This window comes from Sitodiplosis mosellana, unplaced genomic scaffold (genome assembly GCF_009176505.1).
Source record: "Sitodiplosis mosellana isolate CC-2019 unplaced genomic scaffold, AAFC_SMos_1.0 Smas_scaffold_38, whole genome shotgun sequence".
Classification (NCBI taxonomy): Eukaryota; Metazoa; Arthropoda; class Insecta; order Diptera; family Cecidomyiidae; genus Sitodiplosis; species Sitodiplosis mosellana.
In genome coordinates, this window is record NW_022595280.1 from 473286 (window position 1) to 496380 (window position 23095).

The window sequence follows — 23095 nt, forward strand, 5'->3', positions numbered from 1 at the left end:
TAGCTCGAATTTTCCTTCAAATGACCCCAAAAAACGAATGCAGTGCGTTTTCTGTGGTCGTGTACGAGACACAATTTACGCTCACACTTTTCAGTGGCATATTGTGCTCTTTAATCGGCTTACTCAATTTAAGGCAATTAATAAACTTAATCTTTCATTAATTATGCTCGGTACCGAACGGTTTAGCTCATTGAATCGATGACATACATTGGCCAATTAATCGATATGGGAGCATCGTTTGCGTCGGAATTGTATCCAATTTGTTGTTGTCGCTTTTAGATTTTGTTGTTGTTCTTGGCTTTTCGCACTCATTGGGATTAAACCCAAGTTTATTCGTCGAAAATGTTCAGTACAGTTTACATAAAAGTAAGCACATATTGCGTTCTTTATCTAATTTTCAGCACAAACAAAAGTGGAAATTGTTGTTCGAAGTTTTCACTGTGAAAGTCGCCACTGTTGTTGCTTCAATGAGCTCCAAAAACATAAATTGCTCGTCCGACCGAAACGGTCGGTTGTCTCATATTCTCTCCCCTTCGATATCTTTGCATGCCTGCAGGAATTAGACTTATAATTGCATGGAAATGCTGTCGGTGCGTGTGTTGTCCAGGTCTTGAAACGTTTAAGAATCTGAACAAACAAAGTTGTAACACTGTATTTAAACTAATTACATGATAACATCAACCGAATAAAACTGAACGTAACTCGTAGGCAGAAAGTCATGATGAGACTGTCTGCATAGGCATGGAACATATAGAAAAAAGTGTATAATTTCCGGGAAGATTTTCTGAATTAAATGCGATCTTATGATTTCACATTGAATGGGCTAATGAAAGAATGCACACGACGATGGTAAAATGAGCGCTAAAGTAAAAATCATTGTCACGGTTGTTGATTAAAGACGACAGAGAAATGTCACCAACGTGCAAAATATAATTAAAGAATCCAAGATCTGACAGCATATTCTGATAAATGCAAGGCATTTATGCTGAATCAAACATGACAAGCACAGGCACAGACGCAGAGCCGTAGTCAATTGGAGAGGGAAAGTTGATGACGACAAAAGAGGCCGTTTCCTCAACACACACAGACAAGCGGATAGGAAGGTATACCCATACAAAAACATTACTTTATCAAAGTTCACCTTTGTGAGAAATGAACTGAGCCATTCTGATTTAGCACTTTTTGGATTCATTGCATGTGCCTTTGTCTTAAGCGGCTGGTTGAAGCTTCATTGAAACGATCTGTTGCGAGTGTGGTTGCCGGTAGACGAGATAATTAGATGGGTTCTTTTATAATATGGGCTTAATTATTATGGACAATCTCCATTCCTACGCTTATAATCATTTAAATGCACTGTAATCACGTTTCTATCTTCCACTGTGCGGAAGCCCATCGCTCTATTCACTCACTCTTTTTCTCTCTGTGTTTCTTTTTCTATCTCCGATGCTCGTCGCTCTCTTGCAAATGAATCAATTGGCAAATCGATAGTCACGATTCTTTTTTTTTACCTTCATCGTTCGATTCATACATAATTGTTCGGTACTTATGTTATGATTGCTGTGTGCTATGAATAAAACATTTCGATAGATTCGCAGCACTCTGCGCATAGTGTCAGCAATTCGAAATAACAATTTCAACTATATATATTCCTACTTTTGAAGAAAAAAACTGAGTTGAATGATTTTTACAGTGAAGAGAGGAAAAAACGCCGTAGTCAAAACAAGTTTGAACCAAATGGATTGGGTTGTGAACAACAGAGCTGAGCAGAGTAGAGTAGAGCGAATATGAAATCGGATTTCGAATAGGGAATGTGTCAATGAGAGAAAACTAGTCTAATCAAAATCTTTTAGGTTATGCCACAGCATCACGTTTCGTATACGAAGCCAAATCAAATTAAGACGAACAATAAACATAGCACTTCAATTAAAGTGAAGAAAAAACCTCTCCACAATGAATGAACAGAAAGAAAAAAAAAACTCTTTGAAAATGGTCTTATTGAATATTGCGACATTTTCAATCTCTCTAATTTGGACAATATTCAAGTTTGTCGACAGCAATTGTCGTTTGGGTCGCACACATTTTATTTTCTGGTCGTCTCTCTTATTTTGGATCTGTAAATCGATCAGACAAACAATAAAGACATTTTGTGAGTTGTTTGGAAACGACTTAATGTGGTGGAGATACATTACAACAATTGCTGATTTTCGTTTTTGTCTCCATTTGACACACTATTTTATAATATAACGCACATAAATTCAATATGTACACTGTACAGAACGTAGGAGGATATTTGTTATTCGTCGATTGCTTCACTCGACCGCATTACTAATTCTTGTTTTTTTTTCTCTTCTTCGATCGACTCGAGATGGAAAAAAAAACACACTAAAATATGAATTGGAACACATACGCCCGCATTTTACGTACACTGCGTTGGCACTAAATCGATTTTTAAACTATGTGAAATGCATCGTAAAAATCCCTAAACGAGATTCATCTTGATCATTCGGTGTGCGCATTGTGTCGGAACTTCATATCCGACGAAGACCGTTGGGAGCATTTCAATAGACAATAGCCAGTCAGAAAATGACAGAAATTTGTTTAGCTAAACGAAGTAAAATGCTATTTTTGCTCACACACACACACACACACACACACATACACACACAAATTTCACGGTGGAAAAATGACTTTTATTGCAATTGTATCTGACAGATTTATTCGCTGCACAATTTATATTGGTTTGCATAGTTTTGTGGAATGTTTTCGATGAAAAAAGCACCAACAATAGAAAACAAAAGGAGCAAAAACTATCAAAATCGATTGTTCAGTTATTGAAACTGCTGTGTTTTTGCACTGCTAATATGCGAAGCACTTTGTGTTCATAAAATTTTTTGCCATGCATTTTTGTGTTGATCGAATTTACACGCGATTTAACTCACAATAATCACTGTTGTTCATGGTTTGAGTTCGAAATATTTTACAAAGTTATGTGTTTGATTCGACATTGGAGCAAATTAAATCGAATAATAAATAAGCGGGTCGAATTTATGAGCCGTATAAATGACCGTTTCACATCAACGCGTATATTTCCTGGTTATGCTAAAGTCAAGCGAATGCAATTCCTCATTTATTTCGATCGACAAATCATTATCAAATCGCACAGATGCCATATTTTATACACAATTCCGATATTTTATTTTTCCTTAATTTTTTCTCTCTCTTCCGTTTGCCTTGCAGAAATTCAATTTCAAAGCACTCCATTAAATTGCAAATTGGGAATAAATGAAGTGTTATGCACTACGTATAGAGATGTATTTTACCGCTAAGAGGTTAAGCTGAATTCCAAATAAAGTTCTGTCATCAATGCCACACAAACTGATTAAAGTGCCACCATCCGTTTTGCAAAGTTGAATTTGCGATGATTTTCAATGAAAACTCACAAAATTCTGCATTAAAATCACACTTGAACCGCAAACAGCACAAACACAATTTGGTGTGCTTGGTTTGTTTTAGAAATGGCTTAGCAGCCAAACAAGCGCACAAACTAGAATGAACTCACGCTGAAACATACACACAAACGGCCATGGCATAGTACGTACATACACATAGAGCGAGAGATAGTGTAGAGAGGGAACGAGAAGTTTTTGGCATAGCATAGCGAACTTTGCTAAGCACTAAGCGAAGTGAAGTGCACACAAAAGCCAATTTTACACTCACTCAAACAGACTAACGCTCGTGTACGAAAGAGCATCGAGTCTATAATAGTTTTCTAATAATGGATCTGTTTCGCGTCTTTGCGATTTAAATATTTATATATTGTTGCCTCTCGCTATTGTTGCCCAACAAACAATTTTGCCCAACAAACTTGCGATAGTTCTTTGTGTGACTCTGACTTCAAGAGACTTCATTACAACGACGAACACTCTGGCGCGTGAGTTCACGTTTCCAGTATTAAGCTGGTATTTATCATAGCCACATTGTCGCATACTCGAACCGCGCACAGCTCACACGGAGCTAAAGCCCAACTCTGATGATGATAAAGAACTTATACACACATACAGGATTGAATCAACAGCGAACAATATGCTCAATAATGTTTTAGTCTTCCATTCTCTCTCTCTCTCCATGTGTATCTCACTTTCATGGTCTTGATTTTTGCAGCACATGATGATGATGAAGCACTCGACAAGCACAGACACACAAAATATTATTAAGTGTATGGATCGAAGTCACGTACGTTTGCCTAAACAACAAGCAAAATGTGCACACATTGTTCCAAACCGAAAAGTCCACGACAAACAACAACCGATCGATCCAAGACAAGAGCAAGAGCGAGACAGAGACTGAGAGCCAACAGCTTTAATGTAATTGTTAATACAAACACACAAAAATGGCAATGTTCAACTCCGGCACATAAACATCTAATGGAATAATATTCATTACAAAAAGTACACCCAAGATATTTATTGTGGTTTTGTCTCTCACTCTCTCCCTCTCTCCGCCTCTCTTCGCTCGTCGGTTTTTATTTGGATGTAGTTTTTTGTGCGATTAGTATGTATTGTGTGGCTTCTTGGTCTCTCTGTTTTTGTCGCTTCTTTCTTTCATTTTCCAGTCGGTAATGGATGTGAGGCCAAGTGCCATCACAAACTGTCGACGGATAGTGGTAACAGCACATACACATATACACAGACAATGAACAAGATATTCAAAAGTGAGAGCCTCTCTTTGAAGATGACCATGCGAGAAATGGCTCTTGAAAAACATAATATGTGCTTCATTCTACACAGATTAAAAGTGAAATACCATACATAGCTTTCATGAATACAAAATTTTTTCAAGTGATTCAATATAGCATTACGTTTTGATTGTATTAATTTCAACGTTGTTTCGTTGCTTTGTTTTTGAAATATGCGGGGTTCATGCAAAAACTGCCTTTGAATACTAAAGAGTTAAAAGCATTTTTGATCAAATGAAGGAATTTCATTTTGGGTTCTTTTGTTTTTAAGCAACTTTGTAGTTTTTTCTCGCATAGCATAGCAACCGCAGAGCAGCTTCAAGCGTATCATTTGATTATTATTATTTCAATGAAAATGCCAAGGATAATGAAAACGCATTTGCTTGGATCCAGCACACACTGTTGCTAGCAAGCTTTAAAAGCGTAGTTTGTAAGCAACTCATATAAAGTCATATTCAGAAAGCAGACGCATGTATTTGGTGAAATGAACAGGCATTTTCTGTTATACAAACGCATTAGATGTGTAGTCGGTGATAGTGAGGTTGGATCTAATGGAAAAGTTTAACTTCAATTTTCGGGGAAGGGGACTGTGTATGTTCCCTACGTCGATTGCGCTGCATTGTGTTGTTTGATGCCACTGTGTTGTATTTACGCAATGAAAATGTGAATGCGATGTTATTTGATGATGTGCCCGATGATAATCATGGGCACTAAGTCAAATAAAGCGGCTGAGATGATGACGTTGTTAATTTGTCGTTATCACCCGACATTTATCTAATTACATAATAAACACTAAAATCCGTAAAATCAATGCAAAGAATCTCCCACTCTCTCCCTGTGTATCCGTCTCTCGCTGGTTCTGGCTCGTGTGTCGAGAATGTAGCGTGTTACGTATTCGAAATGTGCACGGTAACAATAGACACAATATAATTTTCGTTATCGTACGTTACACCTCGACAAACCAAAATAATTCACCCGAAGAACACTTGTTATCAAACAATCACCGGTTAACTGCTTTTGTTCTTCACTCGCATCCAAAGGGATATTGCAACTTTTTTGACCAGAAAAAACGCCATCTTACGTCGCGCCCGTAAATTATTTTACTGTACATTTAGATGGTAGAGCTTGAACAAAAGTTCGACACTATGCATAAACTTGGAAAGAGCTTGATAAACTTGATGAAATACACACACCGTTTGTGCAACAAGCTTCCATTTAAGCTCTGAAGTACATGTCGAGAATATTCTCAAATTGCAGATGCCAAGTAGACGAGAAAAAAACCCTTAATCAAATCTATTGGTGAGACGTAAAAGAACGCAAGTTTGTCCAACTGCGTAGCAATAAAGAGAAGTATGTTTGATGGCAACTAAAAATGGTTAAAAGAATGTATGTATTTTGAATGGTAGCGTTTGCGAAAAAAGAATGCATGTTTATGGTCAAGTAAATTTTGCAAAAAGAATGCATGTTGTTCTATCTATTCAGTTAATAATAAAGAGAAGCATGTTCTCATACATTTATATTGTCAAAGAAGAAAGTATGTTGGCTAAAATAGTATAGATAATTAAATTTATTCCGCGGTTATGAATGAAGTGGACAGGAGATACGTGTTTTATCGGGTGCGCATGTTACTCCACTCGATTCATTCACTGCGACGCACTCATGCCGTCGTGTGTGACAACAAATATATTGGTCATTCGCTTGTCCGACTGTGTTAAGGTTTATGAATTCCTGTTCCATGCGGTCGGAATAAATTTGATTATTTACACTATTTTAGCCAACATACTTTCTTTTTTGACAATATAAATGTATGAGAACATGCTTATCTTTATTATTAACTGAATAGATAGAACAACATGCATTCTTTTTGCAAAATTTACTTGACTATAAACATACATTCTTTTTTCGCTAACGCTACCATTCAAAATACATAAATTCTTTTAACCATTTTTAGTTGCCATCAAACATACTTCTCTTTTACTCAGACAAAATCGATCGAAAACATACTTTCCTTTTCAAATATTCAAAACTGAAAAAAAACATACGTTCTCTTATGTCCCAGGAATAGAAATGTATACGTACATTGTTGTGAATTGCAGCTTACGGCACGGTACCACCAAAGGTGAAAGCAAAATGGGAAAGCTACAATGTACTACAAAATGCGAAGATAATGATACCGTGAAACAAACAAGAGCAAAAAATCCTCGCTGGTGAGAATTATTATTATTATTTATTGATTTTATAGTCTACTTTGATAAGCCGACTTTAGAATGTAGTTTAACAGTATGAATGCATGAATGCATTGCACGGAGAATTCACTTCAATTACAAGCCTCCTTGGAATACTCTCATTATACCCGAATATTTCATGTTCATGGAATTCTCTATTTGCTGGAATCGTTTCAAACAAAAGCTTCTTTCATTTTTTGCCACATTGTTTTTGACATTTGAGTCAAATGTAACGAAGAATTTATCAACAAATTATGTATTAGGTGTCGACCCAATCAAGTAAATGCTATAAACACTTTGTATTTGCGCATTTGGTTCTATTCTTTTTTTATTCCACTTCGATTGCATTGCTTATTTTTCTTCTACATCTCATTCCCACATGTTTACAATGAAAATAAATAGTCGAAAAATCAACTTACCTTCTTCGTTGGCTTTTTTGGCAGCTTGACGTCGTTGCAAAACAACTTTCTTGAATATAACCGCAGCTGCTTCGACAGCACTTTGTATTTCAGCTTCGCCCAATGTAGTTTTGTGCTGTTGAGAAAGAAGAAGAAAAAAAACGAAACACGAATGGAATCCAATTGCATTAGCACAATGAATGGTAAAGGAGAAAAGTAAAAACTCAAAGCTGCCAAAAGACTCAACAAGTTTGACTTTGTTCCGAATGTGTATGTAGCATCATCACATCCACCTACCACCGTCGCCATTCTCCGTCCACAGAACAATGATAAATAAAGTCGATGGAAAAATTTTGCAGACGAAGAGGGGCTGGCAGAGTGAGTATTTGTGAAAAGCGTATTATGCCAGATGTTCGAGTACAGTTTATGTACTATAAATTGAAGACTATACGTGAATTCTGTTGAGTTAATGCGTAAAGTTACTTTTAACGTCGAACAAGAAAAAAAATGCACATAGAGAAGAACAACAACGGCAAAAAAGAAATTTGAAAACAAGACCTTTTACTCTGTCTCACACGGAATATATTTTATGGGGTACAACTTTGTCGAACTCTTCGTTTCATTCGAATAATTTGTGGCAAAATGAGAAACAAATAATTCGAACCCGAAAATAAAATGAAGCGAGAGTGTGGGAGAGAGACTGCGAACGAATGAATAGAATAAAACGAAATGGAACGGCATTATCATTGAATGAACAACATAAAAGGGATCGATAAAAAGTCAACTTTGTTGTCGCAATTGTCATTTATGTGTTTATGTGGGGAGGGGTGGATGGTTTTAGTATTTTATTCATTTTTAATACCTCGGCTGTCGGATCGCTGGACTTTTGCTCGGATTCATCTTTGTTGTTGTCGCTCAGACCAATGCCAGCGTTGGTTTTATTTCGATCGGTGCTCGTATTACTACTGTGGTCCTCTATTTGATTTGCCGTTAGTACCCCACCTGTGGACGTCGACGTCGCAGACGCCGCTACCTGGGCTGCTGGTGATTTTCGAACTGGTGGCGTCGGTAACATAATTTTACTATCGCTTCGATCTGTTCGTTCAATTCGCTCGATTCGTTCCATGCTTGAGGTTCCGTTGCTATCTCCATCAAGATCCGGTCGATACAGCGCTCCACTATCCAAACTTTTCGAATCACGTTTTTGCATGTGCAAATGATGGTTACCTGTGCGAAACATCAATCAAATCTGTTAAGGACATTTCAAGTAAACACAACTAAGAATGAAGAAAACGTATTCGATGTGGTGTAATGGAAACGGATACTGTGCCGGAAATACGACGCAACAAATTCAATTGAATTGAGCTGCGTCCGCTTGAAATTAACAACCTAATTTCAGTGATACCAATAACAGACATATCGGATCGGCAGGTAGTGCAAAAAAAAAAGAAATGAATTTGGTTCGAACATAAAACTCATAATTCAGGTGGATTTGAATTCGATATATAAATGGGGCGCATAGTGCGCACACATAGTGTAGTTTCCAGCGTGATACGATTGCTTGGTTGTATAGTTGGAGCCCATGAGTGAGCATCAGCGCCCGTTAAGCACGCGCACACACACACACACAATCGAATCGACAATGAAACGTACTTCGAAAATAGGACGTGTGATCCTTGTGCTGGTGCTATTTTTAGCATCTAAATGAGATGTTGGGAAAACGTTTGCAACACGATTTTGCACACTAAAAACATGTTACTGAGCGAGCGCATTTCGTAATTATTGTTTGGCCATAACATTGAGCTCTTGTCGTTTTCGTTGTTCGTTTTTTCCCTGTAGTTTTTTTTATTTTCATAGAGATGGTTTTTTCTTGCTTCAACATTCTGCAAGCATAAAATTGTAGGGGATCGCAGTCCGTTAGCAACACCGTGAAGATTTTATTCTTGGCAAACACTTGTTGTTGCTGTTGTCATGGGTATATTTTTTTCTGTTATCGACTTCTTTCCTGTGAACGCTTCCAGCGAAAATGAGACATACACATACACACAGCACCAATTACGACGCGTTGAATGCAAACACTCGATGGAATGCATAGTCTCGTTAACATTGAAATTTTCATTTTCAATGCGAGCAGAAGAAAGACAAAGGCACAAACATATATAGAGCAACAGTTCCACACGCTCACAGACAGATGCTCCATGAAACTCATTGAAACCGGACGCCTTTTGTGCAACGGTTTTGAATTTTCATGGTGAAAAGTTCTTTTGAAACCAAATTGAGTTTCATTACCGTCACGTCGGCGGTGGTTGCTGTCGCTCTATTTTTTTCTTCGAACATACTGAAAAGCTTTCTGCGAAAAACATAATACAGAACATAGCGGTCGGTTGCCTTGTCATCTGCAACACGCTCTTATTAAACGAATCCAATTTCAGATGCACAGCTTCAACAGTCAAATGACTGTTGTGCTCAAGGTCTGTTCCCGATCAAAATATCAGTGTTGTAAATCGTTATTTTAAGCGCATTTTCACGAGAAAAACTTTCATGGAAAAAATATATATTCGAATTTAAAATCGCAAAAAATATTGATGCATCGAACGGTGAAGTGGAAAAATCATTCAAAAAATCGCAGTAGCGAATACGATGGATGTTAATTGGTATCGGTATCTGTTGTTCTACCATTCCGTTTTTTCTATTGCTCTTTAGTCATGATTCATGGAATTGATTATTTACCGGGAGGTGATATATCCGGAATATCGATGGATTTATAATTTTTTCGACGTGGCGATGGGATTTTCGTGGGCTTTTTCGAGCGTTCCATGACGTCAGTCAACTGCTTTGGGCTAGGTATTTTCGGTTGATCATTTCGCTTCGGACTCTGTAATTAAAATCAATTACAAATATACACACACGGAGAAACACAGAGGAAAAAGAAGCAATTAACCAATCACGTGATATGAGTTCCACGAAAGGTGTCTACGCACTACAAGATGTGATTAATAGATAATAATAGATGGTGCTTGCTACCTGTGAATGTGATTCTTTTTCTGGGTGGGATAGTGTTCTTCTAGTTACCGCTTGTTTTGCTGTACGCGTTGGTGTATCTTCCGAAATGGAACGCATTGCTTCGGGCTTATGACGACGTTGATCATCGACGACGACGGCGCCGGTGGCCTCATTCATCGGGACCATTACCTCATTATCAGCAAATTCACGTGAACACCGACGATGTGGCCGTTCTTTGCGTCCATACCACGAATTTTCTTCGGGTGGACTGTATTGCGGTTCACCCATGTAATTTTCCATATTATGCCTCATCGCATTATGGGCAAATTCATCGTCATCGTATTGTAATTTCGGATCACTTGAGCTGTAATAATTCGGTTGGTATTGTAGTTGTTGTTGTTGTTGTTGTTGCTGCTGCTGCTGCTGCTGCTGCTGCTGTTGTATATCGAATGAGTCATCTTCGTCGGCCTCGAGAAAAGTGTTATCGCTATTGTACATCCCCTCGTTGTATGCATTCATTTGATTCATGTCATCGTACTCGGACAAAATTTGCTTGGCTTCGTTAAAAGTTCGCTTGTTTGGTGACCTTTGGTCATTTATTCGTATGTCCTCTTTGACATTGTCTTGACGCACCAAACGACTGAAACCGACACAGAGAGAAAGAAAAGTAAGAAAATCATTAGTCAACGTGATGAAAGTCACACATTTTCCGGGCGAAATAATTATTTTGAAAAACACTCTCTCACCTTGGCGATCGAGATCGATTTCGTGGGATTTCGGGCAACAAACGGCGGCCTTCTGTAACTGCTAATGCTCGACTTGCACTGTATTCTTCGTTGCTATGGCTTCGTACTTTCATCATTTTGACTTGTTGCTCGCGTGGTATACAACTCACGCTGCCCGTGCTCGAATATGGATCATCGGTGACGGTGGGCACATTTTGTTGCGATAAAAATTGCCGCGGATTCTGTTTTGACTGTGGAAATAAAAAGCTTTGCTTCATGCGCGGTGAAATTGGAAGAAATTTCGCCTGCTGTGGAACGTTGAGCGAATTGTCTGGATTGCATGGGAGCGTACTTTGTCGAATCATTTCTGGTGACCGCTTTTTATACTGTGGCGATAGTTGACGTTTTGGCGGCGATGTTGGTAGCAATTTCAAATGTTGATCTGGATTGGGAAGTGTATTTTGACGAACGACACCGAGATGCCGTTGCTTCTGAAAATCGGGTTCGCTGCCGTGCTCCGGTGATCGATTGTAATTGAGGCGATTGGGTGACGAAGGCAGCATTTTAGGGCGATGTGTCACATTTGCGAACTGTTGCTGTTGTTCATTGGATGTGTTTGAGGGGAATGTTGATTGTCGTACAAATGGTGGCGGATAGCGATGCTGCTGTTCCGTTTCAGACTTTTCGGGTGATCGGCTATAGTTACGGTTTGGAGACGTTGATAAATAATATTGACCCTGTTGTTGTTGTTGCTGTTGTTGCTGGTACAGATCTGGCCGACTTGGTAATGTTGATTGTCGTCGAATTGGATATCGAATCGATCGCAAATCCGGATTTGATGCATCCATTGTGTCCTCGGTGTCCGTATTGTACGGACTGTACTGTGGGCTGATCTGTTGATTATTCGGTGACACAGGTGGCATTAAATTCATATTATTTTGATATTGATATTGATCCGGATGCGGTAAATTGGTGGGCAACGTCGATTGCCGAAGCACACGTCGCTGTGGCGATGTTCGTTCATAGTACTCATTATTTTGATAGTCCATGTTCGGATATTGTAAATGATTTACGATATGATTCGTTCGATTGTTCGTCGTGTAATTGTATTCGTTTGAATCGCATGAATTCACTGGGGCCGAGATGAATGCACGTTGCGATTCTCCAACACCTCCATTTCGATTGACATTCGATTGATTATTGTATACTTGATGCGAATCTATGTTTTTTCGTTGTCATTTGAAACGAAAATCGATTTGATCAGTATTATAGCAATGTGAGAGAAACACGCTGCCAGAGAGACTCTCTGATAAATGATATGAAATTTTGGCTTACTTGAAATAGTCCACGACCGTCTAATGCTTTTTCGAATTATTTCCGATGCCGATAAATACTCATTTGAATGTGATTCACTACGCTGTACTTCCCGTGAGATATCACTTATCCACTCACCGCTGGCCGCTTTCAATTCCCTAAACGAACGAAAAGAGCAGAAAAAACATGATTACTTTGTCAAAATCTCAATTAAATCCATTCACATCAATTGGAATTCAATGGAATGCTTTACAAATGGTAACTACATTCAACCCTAATTTTGGATGTCTACATCGTCTCTCGAATTATTCAATGAAAGGCCACATTCAACCATTCGCCGTCGTTTATAAATAGTAAAAATGTGGCACAAAATGTGCAGCGTATCTGCGACGGCATCGTCGTAGGCAAACGCGTGCTGAAAACAGAACGCAATAGAGGGATGACGCAAATGATATCTTGTTACATATTCGAATACAAACAATCAGAATTGATTCATTTTAGATGAAATTATGTATAAAAGTAGGTTGTTCCTATTGATATCCCGTCGACCACAAAATCTATATTCATAATCCAAATGCAAATAATCATTTTCTTGTGTGGAAAAGGCGGAAACAACCAGCGCAACGTGTAGGATGTGGGATAAAAATTAAGCAATGTTCTTTGGTTTGCTCCACCAATCATCATACATTGTTCCATTTATGAGTTAACAGAAATTTACCATTAATTCTAGAGGAAAATTTTATTTGATATTTCCCTCAGTTGCAATGTTATCAGATTTCTTGGAAGGTTTTTATGTCGAATAATTTTTATTGAGTGGTATGCTCGTGCGCACCCACAACAACATTATGATCCGTAAAACTCTGGTTTTAATGCATCTTTTTGGAATATTTACTGCTTTTCCCATGAGCTCGCAGTGGAGCCCCTTCTCATGGCTCTCGATTTTACTTGTGTGTGTGTGTGAATATATGCGCGTATCGTAAATAATGAACAATACATTCAATTTACTACTTTATGACTGTAACCATGTTTCATATTCAAGCAGCAGCAAATATTAAGCACATAAAATTGTCGTTAGCTAGGTTTTTCTTTCAGGGTCGTTTGAATGGTTATATTTAAAATGAACTTCTCGGAAATTTCAATTTGCAGACGTAAAGTAAACAAACACACACACACACAAAAGCGAAGAAAGCATTTCATATGTTCAAATGAAGCATATTCCTTATGAAAATGAGGGCGCACTGACAACAAAATGCCCATAAACCGAGGAAATGTGGAGCGACGATAAGAAAATGAAAAGAACGTACATATACTCCTTTTATGAGTCAATCACAAAATTCATGGAATGTATAGAAGAGACATTTCATGTGGCAGTGAAATGTCTTCATCACGGAAATGCAAATATATAGACTATTTTGTTTTGCATCTAGTTGGAACTGAGTGACTCTGCAGAAGAAAAAGTCGGGTTGATAAATATGACAGTAACAAGTGAATTGCAGACGAGAGGTTTTCATTCGACATGGAGAGAGAACGAAGGAGAGACAGAGAGAATATGAGAGATACAGAACAAATGGAATCCTTTAGATGAAATGTCCATTTGCATTTTAATATTCAACGATGTGGAAACAAGAGCATTATTAAGATGGTCGCTTCACCTAAAATAACGAACCGCCACCCAATGGTATATGCAATTTGGTATCAGTCATGCTGCTATGTCCATTGGATTGATTTCGCCGTGGGCACCAATGAAACGAACTTCGGGCTCAAGCCAAATATTAAATTCTTGAGCTACATTTTGACATACATGACGCGCCAATGCCACAACGTCCTTGCTCGTCGCATTTCCAAGGTTGACCAAAACAAGTGCTTGATTTTGATGCACTGCCGCACCACCGATGCGGAAACCTTTCAATTTGCATCGATCAATCAACCATCCGGCTGCCAATTTTACATCTCCATTTGCTTGCGGGTATTGTGGCATTTTAGGGTATTTCTGAACCAAATATTCAGCTATCGCTTTGCTAACGACGGGATTTTTGAAGAAACTGCCAGCATTACCCATGGTTTTTGGATCTGGCAATTTACTACGGCGCATATTACAAACGGATTCAAACACCTGTCGAGGTGTTACAGTATTAGCATCATATTTGGATAAATCCCCGTAGCTTAGAACTGGTTGCCATTGTTTCTTTAAACGAAGTCCAACACCGACTACAACATAGCCTGTTTTGTAAGCCCGTTTGAAGATACTATCACGATATCCGAATTCACATTCCGCATTTTGAATGCGTTGAACGATGCCATTGCTGAGATTAAGCACATCGACGTATTCGCATCGCTCTCTGAATTCAACGCCATAAGCTCCGATATTTTGGATTGGCGCTGCACCAACACAGCCAGGGATTAATGCTAAATTTTCTAAACCTCCCATTTGACTAGTTAACGTCTGTTTGACCAATTGATGCCAATTTTCACCAGCGCCAACATGCAAACGCCAAGCATCACCATCTTCTCTAATCTTCACACCTTTCAACCCATTAATCATCACAGTGCCGACAAAATCTTCGGTAAACAACACATTACTACCTTCGCCCAGTACTAAGAATGCCTCGTTTCGTCTTTTAGTCATCTGCCAAACCTTTATCATCTCATCCACGCTTTTAGTGTTAATTACGCGTGTTGCTTTCACTGAAAGTGTAAATGTATTAAGGTTTCCCAGCGATACGCCTTCGGATGACATTTTGACAATAATGGGATTCTAATTCAATCTGTTTTCGGCCGCGATGATTACTAATTACGCAGAGCTCTAAGCTTAATTCTGATAACAGCCACCTGGAACCGGAGAAAAGTAAAAATAATAATACACAATCATCCATAAATCTTATCGTTTCAATCCCATTTTTCATGAGCGTAAGTTCATTACAAACAATGGTATCAAGTGTTATTGAATGTGCAACTATTTTTGGAAAATGACCTTCCACCATTTTAATTACATGAATCCCGCAATACCATTATCATGAGATACATGTTGAAATTACATCTAAAATTGGTTCCATTGGCAAGTGTGTAATTGTTATCGATTATTCGTTATCATCATGAGCAGAACACTCGATTAAACCAAGTGCTATCTAACTATCGAATAGCGATTTCGGTTAATGTAAAGTGCTTAACAATTCCAGAGCATTCATTGCATTCGCTAAATCGTGAATGTAAATTATCGTATCTAAAATGCGCATTGCATTAGCAAAACGATCCGCTTGATTACGTCAATTGTACGATGAACGGTCATCCAACCTGCTTTTTTATGATTCGCCTTATCGGGGATTGTGTTTAATGTGACAATCCAAATATATTGATGCAAAGAAAATCCACGAGAGTTTTTTTTCAACTTCACGAGATTCTTTTCAAATGATTTTTTCTTTTAATTTTCGACGGAAAAGTTTTAACTAGACGGTCTTGATGGGCAAAACGAAAATGAAATCGACCATTCTAAAAGTCTGCTCGCAAATAGCAGTCGGTTTCCATGGTCATATTTATTTCGAATTCAATAAAAAGCATATAACTTTCATTCAAAAAAAAATCCCATCATTTCCAGCTGAGATCTATAACGAGTCTGCTCCGATGGAAAACACCGATTTTCTATCTAACGAGAACCAAAGAAAACCGAACAAAGAACAGTATGCACTATTCAACAGAGATTGAAAAGCACACAAAAGGGGATCAACAACGACTAATTACGACACCAAGATAAAATTGAAATAAAGATGCACGTAGAAGCAAACGTTTATACACACACAGCCAGCCAGACAGAGATAGGGAGTGAACTGTGTGTGCGTGTGCGTGTGGTTGGCATTGGTAAAACTCACATTTCTTTGTAACAAATGATGCAAACCCAATCGTTTTTGGAGAATGATACGTCGATTCGACACTCTCTGCACACACGTAAATGGCACAAATTACACTCGGCTCCTCGATTAATGTACCCAAAGACAAGGCAGCAGCGGGCACACGCAGATTTTGAATCGATAATTGGCCTATCTAACGAACCACCAACCTTAATCGCACCTTTCCGACGCAACAACTGCAAATCCGATCGCAATGCCCTTCATGTGTGCGCCATCCCAATTGGGCCATTTAAATCCAAGCGTGTAGGTGTGAAAAAGAAATTCACACGAAAAGAAAAGTAGTAGCCAGGAACAAAAAAGAAAGATGAAAAAGGCATTTGCCAAAGAAGAGAAGGAGAAAAGATGGAAAATATTCAAGAAATATTAGAATTTAAGTTGAATTGTTGAAACAAATGAAAAATATTTTTATCTTTCCAAATAAAATCAACAAATAGATGAAAAAAAATAAAAATAGACACAGAGATATAACAACATTGAGACACATATAAATAGACATCCAAATAAAGAACATTGCAAGATATAATCAGAGGATCGGAAAATATAGTTGAAAGTGGAAAAAAGTGTTTTTTTTAGATAAATAAGAAAAATAAGAAAAAAATGCTATGAACGTGTATATTGAATTCGGTGTGCCAGTCTAGGTGCATTTCGGTGCTACACATAAATTCACATCGAGATAACACAGAGATGAAGGAGACGGTATTTAATTTATCATTACACCATGCCTACTTAGGTTTAGATCGATTGCGATTTGGTGACAAAGTTCAAAAAGTCGAGGTCGAAATGGAACCGTCTAGAGACGAACCAAATCAAATGCTCTCATCGCATGTCAATTAATCATACGTTTTAATCGAAAATAAAGAGCGTTTGGCTGGGCGAAGCGAACAAAAGAATCAGCAGACAAAAACGGAATGGCTTCGTTTAGACTTAAATTCTTAGTGCTTTGATTTTTGTTCAATGTTTAAACAGTGTTCTTATGCTAAGCTCTCCTCAACTTTTACCAGGTTTGAGTGGTGTATGATGCTGTGCGAAGCCACCCGAAGCTAAGCTCTTATCGTAAACAATGGAACAGCATCGATGGAATTGTCAAGTTTAAATCAACAAGATTTATGACTCACTTCATTTGATATAACCCGTCGTAATAAATATCGCCAAGAATGTCATTCTGTGCCAATTTTCGTATGAAAATTAAGAAAATCGATGGTTTCAGAGCGCTGTCGCTCTCCATGGCCTACATTCAAATTTATTTTCAGCTTGGAATTTCTACAGGCAATTATTATCGTTGTAGATTTTATTTATATGATGGGAAATACTAGCACATTTAATCTCGACAAAGTGAAATACTTGAAATTTTCTAAAAGGAATTTCCCTTCTGCGAAAAGATAATTTATCCCACATAATCTTGTTCGCAAAATCTCTAATTCAACGATCTCCAGCATTTTAACAATGGAAATCAATTAATTAGCTCCACTGCTCAGCATACACATTCTCATCTCAACACACATTGATACGGTCGAAAATATCCTGCATCTGCCGAATATTCATAAACAAGTGATTAATGCTCCGATATTGACTGACTACACACAAAACCATCCAATTTCGATGGCAACAGGTGAGCTAATCAAATTGGAATACGCACGCGATCGCTGGATCGATAAAAAAAAGCATTGAGGCCCTCTGTGAGCTATGTCGATTGGGTCGTTGCAATTTTCCCCGTCGTCTAGTCCCTAATTTCGTTTGATGGTTTGATTACATCGAATAAAATTTTATTATGCGCATAAGTTCGGTGTCCGTCCGCTATTCATAGACATGACACGAAGCGCAAGCAAAAACGGAAATTCCATAATCAATTTACTCTAATTCGTTTTGTATTTCCGATGAACGGAACGATAGCCCTAATGTGTCCACACTCAAACAACGTGTCACATGTCGATATCAATTTAATATATTAACTTTAGGAAATAGAAATAAAAACGTCGCATTTCTACGATGGACAGAGCAAATGTCTCGACGAAAATTCGATAATACAACACGAATTCAATAAAATATAGAGGTAAAAAAGGGGGCTACCAATCCACTTTGCACGACCATATTCGATTTCCCAAAATGTTTATTCAAATCGGTTCAAATGGAATGCACATACGATAAGCCAATTTGAATGTGATGGCTTCGGAAATCGAAATCGATGGCATTCATCGATGCGATACGTCGCATATTTTCCAATCACAATCTTCCAGTCGCACAAGTAAAAAGCTTTGCAAATTTATTTCAGTGTATGCAAAGAGCATCAAAATGCAAACGTAGAATATGGATAAAACGTGCAACGTATGCATCTTTGTATGCATTATGCACGGACGGAGATGCATTCATTCGGCAGCAAAAAGCGGGAATTCAAGACTCTAAAGGCGAACGAAAAGCCGTTTTGTTTGTTCAATCCGACAGAGGGAAAAATCTATTTTCAATGAACTTAAGCTCAGCTTTGAGTTATTTGCAAAAGAGTTTATGCTGTGTGCCTGTGTACATACTTCGGTGCCACATAAAGGGGTGAAATGGATTTGACAGCAAATTTTCATTGTCTGATGTGAACGTGTTTGCATTGAAATTCTTTTGCACATGATAGATCGGTGAATAGGACCACAATGTAAGCTACAGATTATAACATTGTCACGGTACACGTTCATTGTTAATTGCAATTCATTTGTGCTTGAAATTTACATCGAAAAGTGAAGTGCATTTTTCAGTGGATCTTCACTTCGGTGTGCAACAATTTAATGCACTTGATTAAGTTCTCATCAGCATGCAAGTTGTGAACTTTTTTGTGGTTTGATGGAATACCATATGCAGAGAGTTCTTCATGAAAGTAGGTTTGACACAAAAATTCAATGGTCTTGCTGTGAATTTAATTATCGACGATGCTAAAAACGAACGCAATGCCACCGAAGGCATCCTGATTAATAATTCGAATGCTCTGATATTTGTTATAACCACTGGAACTTGTTCCACCGATATTCGCATCGCAATCACAAAAATGTGCTCAGCTTTTGTACAAAACCGACGAGGTATCCAGTTGCTATACAACGTGCAGTAATTGGATTTCAGCATTTAAATGCAAATAAAAATCCAATTTTCATCAATAGATCGTCAATCAAATATCCAAATTAGTCTGAATGAAAGTTTGCTAAATGGGCGCAATTTAATTGGAATTTAGTGTTAGTAAAATGTTTTTGACGCGTACAAATAGTGAACAAAATACTGCACTGAATTTAATTCATGCCGAAGGCGACATCCCGAAATTTTTGTTTCATTTTGCTGTATTGATCCACGGAAAAATGTTTGCCAACACACGCGCGCGTGTTTGTGTTTCCATGCGAGTTACCTAGAGGTAAATAGCCATTCATCGGAAGGAGAGGGAGGCCTTTTTGTAAATTTGTCCCATTCGAATCAAAACAGAGCGAACACATATGTGTCGTTCAATGTCTTTTTGAAGCAACGGAAATAAAAGCAAATCCATTCCAACCCCATCATTGAATTGAATGCGTTGAAATACTTGGGTATATTGATTTCGTTTGAAAACATACAATTTCACTTTCATTCGACATGATAATGTTTTTATTTCGCATTTAATTCCGCTTTCACTCTCAATAGCGCAGAACATTCCCCAACAATTGTGCTCCAGAATATGTGGCTGAGCATTATATATATGTGTGTGTGTGTGTGTTGTTCTTTTCTGCGAATTATTTCATTAAACCGTCTCAGCGCGTGTATGTGTATTGATATTGTCATCGCATTAAATACGAAAAGCCCATACGATTGAAATCAATACATGGATTGATGCTCGTTGCTCTGTTTGCTACTTACTTTGCTCTCTACCTGTTGTATGTACTGAAAGATAAACAATGCAAACAGAAACACACATGCAATAGTGATGCTTAGGGTTTCACTGAGCCATTAAATTGTTCGAAATGGAAAATCGGCACACACCGGCCTATGTACGGATTTATTTGTTCGGCTTAGTCATAGATGGATCGAAATATCGATAGACTGTGACAGCATTCATATTTGTTATTAGTTACGCCAAAGTGAATGGACCATCATCATCATTGAACCCCAACCCAAAGGCGATTCAGTTATTGCTTGAGCCAAAATCGAAGTAACAATCGATTTCTTACTGTGTTTGGCATTTTAAGTCAATATATAACCTGAACCCGACAAACCTGGGCCAATGTGTATTCGATTGTGACTGCGGCTCGCACAATTCACCATTGTTACGCCAGAAAAGACGATGAGTTTCTTGAGTGGAATATTGTAAACGAAACAATTCAAAACCAACTGATAATAGTCATGATTGTTCATTAAATCATTCAGAACATCAATTCTCATTTTAGTCATAATCATTTCCCTTCGTTTCTTTTTATACAATCTGACTAATCCTTCTTTGACGGAGTTTAAATTGAATTTTCGGATTATCGCATGGAAAGAGAAAGAATAAACAACAAAGCACTATTTGCGGTTTTGTATTTGGCGCTTTCACTAGAAATGATAAATGCTTTCATGCAACATTTATCCGCAGGTGCAACTCGTATCCAATCTGAAACTCGCATCACTATGAGCACTGAGCAGCAAGGTGCGGAAATAGTACGAAATTTCAAAATTGCCACGTATTTTAGTTACAAAATAAACTCCACTTTACATTGATTTGCTATATACCTCAGTGGCGCTAGTATCGTGAATGGGAGAAATTAACAGCTCTTCTTCCGAAACATGCTGAGCAGTCAATTTAAGACTCTTGTGCAGATGGTGCACCACGCATACCGCAGAGAAAAAAGAGCGCAAAACGCAGATGAAATGCAGTAAATAGTTTATTATTTCAAGAAAATGTCGGTAATTTCTGTCGAGATCTGATAAAAAGATAATGAAGTTATCCCTATTAAATAATTCACCCCAGATGAAACGGAGTTGAATGATTTTTTTTTTATTAAAAGCATTTTGGTTTTGCAATTATGAAGAAAAGAGAGCGATCCGCGGAGTCCATTCGCGTTGAATTGTAAACGAACGCAGCGGCACAAACGAACCGAATGGAAAAAAAGTAAAAAGAATGAAGAAAGATGGAAAGATTCCACTAATCGCCTTAAGTTATACTATTCATATTTCTATTGCTACTACAATCTGCCCAGCTCAAGCGGAAGGAACGCATTTTTATCATAAATTTTTTCCCTTCTTTTCATTCGCAAGGAAAGTGTCAGTTCTTGGAATAGCTTTAATGGAGCTTTATTTAACGAAGTTGAACCCTTGATCTGCATAACGCAGTTTGAAAGAAAAAAAAAGAGACAGAAATGACTCTTCCTCTCTCTGTGTGACATTGGCATTGCTTTCGGGGTGATGGAACCGACATATTCAAATTGTAAAAGTGCCTCAGATCCGAGACTCAATGTCATGATTCGATTTACCTTTTCGCTCTGTTTCTGTTCTCGATTTCTCTAGAAAAAAAATGGAACACAACCTTTTGCACTGATTCAATTTCATATGAATGCCTGATTTCATCCATGTTTTATTTCGGCTTTTGAATAACATCTCTTGTTTTCTTGTTGTTTTTCCGCTCGAATTTTGTGTCTATGCCATTTGTCTCGTAGACATTTTGAAGCGGATGATTGATGGAATATGAATAAGATTACAAATGTCGGATTACTGTCGAAATTTTCTTCTTCTTTTGTGCAATGAGCGAGACGTAACCGTTCAATATTTTGTTCGAATTTTTTTCACTATCGTCCAATTGTTGCTATTATTGGTCTGAATTTGTGCGTTTTATTTCTCTTTTTGTCACATCAATTTCAGAATAAAAATATCGAAATTATCTGGTTGCTGGAATTTCCATAACGAATGCGTCGCTTGCATTAAGCATTTCGAATAACGAAATGCGAGATGGATGAAAAAAGATTGAAGTGCTCACGATTTTTCCATTGAAATATGAAAAATGCTTGGATAATTAATTTTATGCATGCAAATGATACAGATGTTATACGTTTCAACAAATATGCGCGTCAAGTTCAAATGCTTTCACATTTTAAAAACAAATGCGTCTTTAATTTATGGGCTCTTGTGATGCGACAACGACGCCGGCAATCTGATATTGAAACCTATATTTCGTATTAACATTTTTGTCGAATTCTAATGATTTCAATGTTGATTTTTTTATTAGAACTTTGCCGACGCTCACTCTTATAAATGGAAGCCCGACCAATTTTAATCTGTCTTCCATCATCAACATCATCATCATATAGCACGCAAAATCACTGCGGCAATCTGTTTTTCGTGATAAAAAGAAAGAAACCGAAATAAAATTCCTGTCAGACGTAAATGTAACACAGAATGAGACAGATGTATCAATAGAATTGGTAAGAGTGCAATGTGGATTTTCGAATCGATGTAATTAAAGTAAAATGAAATTCGATATAAAATTTTTTTCGCTCAATGTTGTTTGCTGCATTGGATTCTCAGCGGGCGAACTTTTCCACATCTGATGAATATTTATTATATTTGTCTGAGCATTACACACTACGCTTATTGAAATATATTTCCTTCCAAATGGCAGACATAAAACCCCAAGAGAGATGTTTCACTGCTTCTTCTTCTCTCTATACGAATTGTCAGCATAACAAACAGCTATTTTAAAATTCTCGGGAAACGATTTTTCTTGTCCAAAATGTCGGAAAAAAGAGAATAAAATTCATGTGATTCACGGAACATGATTTATGTTATAACTTGTTCCGTCAAAATATTGAAAGCATTAACAAGAAGA

General features: G+C 37.7%; 1 protein-coding gene across 3 annotated transcripts in view; it reads right to left on the reverse strand.

The window, feature by feature from the left end:
• Positions 1-23095, reverse strand: part of LOC129569584 (uncharacterized) — a 128918-nt gene that overhangs the window by 34188 nt on the left and 71635 nt on the right. For 2 of the 3 annotated variants that reach the window (XM_055448574.1, XM_055448576.1), the window contains 7 exons: positions 16264-16500; positions 12422-12558; positions 11108-12305; positions 10383-11001; positions 10089-10233; positions 8221-8585; positions 7380-7494 (listed from right to left, as the gene is read on the reverse strand). In XM_055448574.1, the coding sequence (XP_055304549.1) occupies positions 7380-7494; positions 8221-8585; positions 10089-10233; positions 10383-11001; positions 11108-12305; positions 12422-12558; positions 16264-16500 (2816 nt within the window). The remainder of the gene's footprint in view (positions 1-7379; positions 7495-8220; positions 8586-10088; positions 10234-10382; positions 11002-11107; positions 12306-12421; positions 12559-16263; positions 16501-23095) is intronic. The other variant, XM_055448577.1, reaches the window with a different exon arrangement.